Source organism: Montipora foliosa, chromosome 10 (assembly GCF_036669935.1).
Source record: "Montipora foliosa isolate CH-2021 chromosome 10, ASM3666993v2, whole genome shotgun sequence".
Taxonomy (NCBI): Eukaryota; Metazoa; Cnidaria; class Anthozoa; order Scleractinia; family Acroporidae; genus Montipora; species Montipora foliosa.
In genome coordinates, this window is record NC_090878.1 from 6,987,616 (window position 1) to 6,992,615 (window position 5,000).

Consider the following 5,000-nt stretch of genomic DNA (forward strand, 5'->3'; position numbering starts at 1 on the left):
TCGCGTGTTCCGGGTTCTGGTCCTGGCCGTGGGCATTGTTTTGTGTTCTTGGGCAAGACACTTTACTCAAGATTACGGTGCCTCTCTCCACCCAAGTGTATAAATGGGTACCGGTGAATCTAATGCTGGGGTAATCCTGCGATGGACTAGCATCCCATCCAGGGGTGAGTAGAAATACTCCTAGTCTCTTCATGGTACGAAAACCGGAGATAAGCGCCGGCCTGATGGGCCTTCTTAGGCTCGTAACAGAGACTCTACCTTTAGCTTACTTGGAACAAAACGTTTTATTCCCAAAAGATTTAAATTGAGTTAGCAGAATTGGACCATTGGAGAAGGCAATAAATTACACCTTTTTGGTCACTCAAAGTAATTTGATCGATTGCAACACGAATGCAACCACATTGATTAAATAAACTATTTGCAGGTATTTCCAAAAGCCTGGTGCAGAATTCACCCGCGCAGAAATCCGTGGTTGGGCTAAAAGGCCGCTTCGCGGAAACGAAGTGTTCTTGGTTGGAAAAGCCTTCTACAATTTTGGTGGATGGCTTGAGGACACCATTTTGTCCGCTGAAGAAACTTTAAAGGAAGGATGGAACACGTCTTTTGTCTGGCTACCTAAAGATTAGACCCGTAGCCCGCCAGGGCTACAGGTCAATAGCCCATGATGCGAAGCCGAATGGGCTATGGACTCGTGGCCCTTGAGGGCGAAGGGTCTAATTGTTTTAGTATCACCCAACTAGTCGGACAGAAAAGGCAATAACAAAGCTTCGACAAAGCTAGCAAATGCAAGTTGAAGGAATATTTATTTGGGAATAAAACGAAAGAAAGCGTCACGCTTTTCGCTACTCGAGGACTATTACTAATAGTCCTCTAGTAGCGTAGCCAATCAAAATGCAGGATTTGCATTAGTCCACTAGTCGGGTGATACTAAAGTGAATTAGCTAATTCACTCTTACTGGCTGTAGTTGTGGAACGTATTTACTTTAGTAAATGTTGGTGAATATTTTGACAAGATTTCAAAGTAGGATTGAACCGCTGTAATCAATGAATACAACTAGGGATAAACGTTCACACCAGAATAGAGTATAAATTTGGAAGTAGTAGTTTGGCGGAGGAACTAACCAGGCACCTTATGTTAGGTCGTGACTAGAATGGATACTCAAAAATGAGATGAGACACTTAGTTTTGTGTATGATCTTACTTAACACCCAAATCTGTTTAAATTGTGCTATTTTAGGTCTCCCAGTATGAATGCAATGCTGTTGTTGGGAAGAAGCTCCAGTAAACCAATCGAGAGTATGCTTAGCATTTCCTCACGGCTCATTGCACTATTAAAGTGTATTAAGAGTTTTTTAGGGAGAAATTTTATGACTTGTAAGCTCTAGCAGTATAAGATAATTAGATTTCGCAGGCATTCTCCAACAAAGCATGTAATACAAGTTGAAATTTAGATTATGTAAATTGACTCTCTTTCGTATCTCAGTCTGTCGAGTAGTCAGTCATGTGGAGTCTTGTCGTCGGCAATAATCGCCGATGTCTTGCAACCTCAATCAAACCATTTACTCGGCTGACAGCTGGAGAGTGTTGTACCTCAAGGAAGCTGTAACTAATACAGCAGCTATTCATTATATTGGATACATCAGTATCATTTACACGAATCGTCCAGGGGAACACCGACCGGTTGGCTCCGGGTGGACCAACACTCAGAGTCTTTAAATAACTGAGGAGAAAATGCTGCCTTTGTAATGAAATCTGCAAATGGTTAGACTCTCTAGTCTTCTCGGGTAAGGTCTATAGACCGTAGGCCCCCTCTCACAGACGACCCTTGGGTGTTCATAACCTCGTGTGACTTAAAAGAACCCACACACTATTCGCAAAAAGTAGGGCATGGCGTTCCTGGTGTTGTGATCTGTCCTCTATATCATGGTTGGGAGGGTAAATGCTCCTTGGAGATATTAGCTACACCAACAATCGGCGACAAAATTAGTTGAGACAGTTGCCAACAGAGCACACTGGCAACGACACATTCATTGTTTGCAAAGAAAACTTGTCCAGAAAGTACGTTTCCGGGATACCCCTCCCTCCCCCACCCTAATCAATGTTGTACCGCTGTCTGCAAGGCTCGTAGAAAACAGAAAAACCCAACATTGTCCCAGGGGTGCGGGGGAGGGGGCCATTTGCGCCGCCGAGCTTGAAATCGACTCTAAAGGATAAGAGTGTCTCAACAATTTTGACGCCGATTGAAGCTACTCTAGATCCGAGAGTAAAGAAAGATATGATGATGAAATGGAACGCTTACATATAAACGATCCATTTTGCACACGCTCAAAATATAGAAGGGTAAGCCGTGTGGCAATTAAGTTTCATGAACTTTGCAAAAGTTTGGTGCGTATTGTTTGACGGTTCAATCCTTTTTCGGGATCCCTGTGTTAATGGTATGTACCTCTATCGTTGGAACATTGTCTCGAAATTCTTCAGTAGTCTTTGGCAAGTTCATCAACAAGAGGATAAATAATTTTAAACAGATTTCGTGCCAAGTAATAAAAACTTGAGCTTCTTATTTTCTGTACTTCGTATAGGATTTCAAAGGAGTTTATGAAATTTTTCTTATCTGTGTACTTCGGATATCTTTTAGTGTGGAAATAAAGTTATTTTTGTCCATGTTTGTACGAGGAAGTGATTTTTTTGCAGTCATGTGGTCTTTGGGAAAAGCAATGAAACAAGCAGAGAAAAGCCTGCATAGCTAAGAAGGTTAAAAAAATCAGTCAGACTTAGCGGCGAGAGTTCTATTTTTGGCTCTTACATATGGTTCTATTATGGTATGAACGCATGGCTAGAATAAATGAGCAACGTTTGCCGTCTACACAGCCTTGTTCCCAGGGTCTCTGTCGTCGAGGAGAAAGACGACGACAAAGGAGGCAGGGAAGAGAGACCCTGGGAACGAGGTTGCTATCTACAGGATCCAAAAGCATTTGGGGTCCTAAGAAGGAATTTAATCAAGGATGTCCTGAAAAAGACCTTCAAAAATTGTGAAATCCGTACCTGGGACACACTGAGCTCCATCAGATAGATTGGTGGACGCGAAGGAGAGCGGTTTGCAATGGTGTAAATGTTGTAGTACAATTTGTTCCTTTGGTACAATTTTTTCTGAACTGGTACAGAATATATTGAACTGGTACAAAATAGTTTGAACTGGTACAATTGTAATTGTACTGGTTTATTTTTATCAACTGTCTAAAAAAGGGATTTTCCTGTTTTTGGGGTGTAGTTAAAAAAACAGGGGCGTGGTTTTTAGGGGGTCTAAAAAAGAACTTGTCATTTCTTTCTTTTCTTCTACTTTTCTACATACACTAAATGAACAGGCTTTAAAATAAATTCTTAATGTTTATGTTTAGTACATCATGACTGTAAATAAAAGCTAACCATTCTAGAACAAGTGTAGGCTTAAATTGTGTAAATTAGTGCTTTAAAACCACTCATGTTATCCTTGGTCAAACCAGACTGTTAAGTATTTCCAACAAGTCTTGCTATTTCTGTCCTGCTCTGAATGCTCAGCAAACCTTATTTCAGTAACCTCTTGAACTAAGTAAATGAATGGCAAACAGCTGTTATCAATGAAGTGTGTTCTTTGTGTTCAACAAACATTAAACCATTTTCACTGTTTTTGCACCAGTACAATTAAAATTGTTCCAGTTCAAACTAGTTTGTACCAGTTCAATATATTCTGTACCAGTTCAAAAACAAATTGTACCAAAGTGCAAATTGAACTACATCATACACACTGTAGGTACTGTGGGCAAGAGAAGTAAAACGAGCAAGACGAAAGGCTGCTCTGGCACTAAAACTAACTCAGCCTTTTGGGTTCCGTAGTTATTTGAGCGGCAGTGAGGATGATAATGATGATGATATGGTTTCTATAAAAGGAGGAGGAAATTCATTTTAAAACCGAAGCAAATAAATACCTTCATAAGTGATTACTAATCAAGCCAAAATCATGGTGAACTTGAAAAACATTGTTTGGTTAATTAAAGTAATAATAATAATAATAATAATAATAATAATAATAATAATAATAATAATAATAATAACAGATGATAATAGTAATAATAATAATAATAATAATGATGATGATGATGATGATGATGACCTTAACTCGTGTCAAGTATATTTAGCACTGGGGCACTACTTTGGGTTGGATCATTGGTTGGTTTTTGATGGGAGGGGAAAACCAGATTACTGGGAGAAAAAACTCTCAGGGCAGAGTAGAGAACCAACAAGCTGAACCCTCATGGGACACCAGGTATGGGAATCTAACCTGGGCCACATTGGTAGCAGGTGAGAGCTCTCACTACTGCACCATTCCTGCTGACCCTCAAGTTATTGGGGCCACTCCAAAACATGGGGTTCTTTTGGCATCTTTTTTACTCACATTATGAACCTCAATAGTTGTTGCGGTTTTCCAAGTATTTTAAATTACATCCCATTGTTTTTTTACCATTCAAACAATTTTAGAGCTTTGATTTAACAATGTGCCATTAGGCACGTGAAAATTCTAACATTGTTATATGTCAAGGTTTTGTTGTGGGATCAAGAACTTCTTTCTTTTAAAGGAAGAGATGGTCATTCAGAGGTTCATTACATTGGAGGTTTCCAAAGTACGTAGAGTAATAATAACCTTTATTATCCAAATGTATTAGTTATTATACAAAGAACACATGAAATCAGTACAAATTTCCATGATATTGTGCAGTTAGTTATTTGTACACTTAGTTATTGTACAGGAGAGAACTGGTTTGACTAGTTTAGTTGCTGACGTTGCCCCGCACGCACAAATTTGTCACATGTTCTCGGTTGTTTACAATTCATTTGTTGAAAGTTTAGTGCAAAAAAGTTGGATAATAAATAGCTTATTAGATGTTTTGGCATGTAGTGTTGCTCAGTATTTTTACTAGTTGTTTGTATTTTGACTCGCCCAAAAATACAGCACAACTCGTAAAAAT

At 39.2% G+C, this 5,000-nt stretch overlaps 1 protein-coding gene across 2 annotated transcripts in view; it reads left to right on the forward strand.

Annotated features, from left to right (window-relative positions):
• Positions 1 to 2,661, forward strand: part of LOC137974066 (uncharacterized) — a 19,532-nt gene extending 16,871 nt beyond the window's left edge. For both annotated transcript variants that reach the window (XR_011117388.1, XM_068820986.1), the window contains one exon: positions 425 to 2,661. Coding sequence is in view for 1 of the 2 variants with exons in the window: in XM_068820986.1 (XP_068677087.1) it covers positions 425 to 626 (202 nt within the window). In the remaining variant the exon portion in view is untranslated. The remainder of the gene's footprint in view (positions 1 to 424) is intronic.
• Positions 2,662 to 5,000: the final 2,339 nt, after the last annotated feature.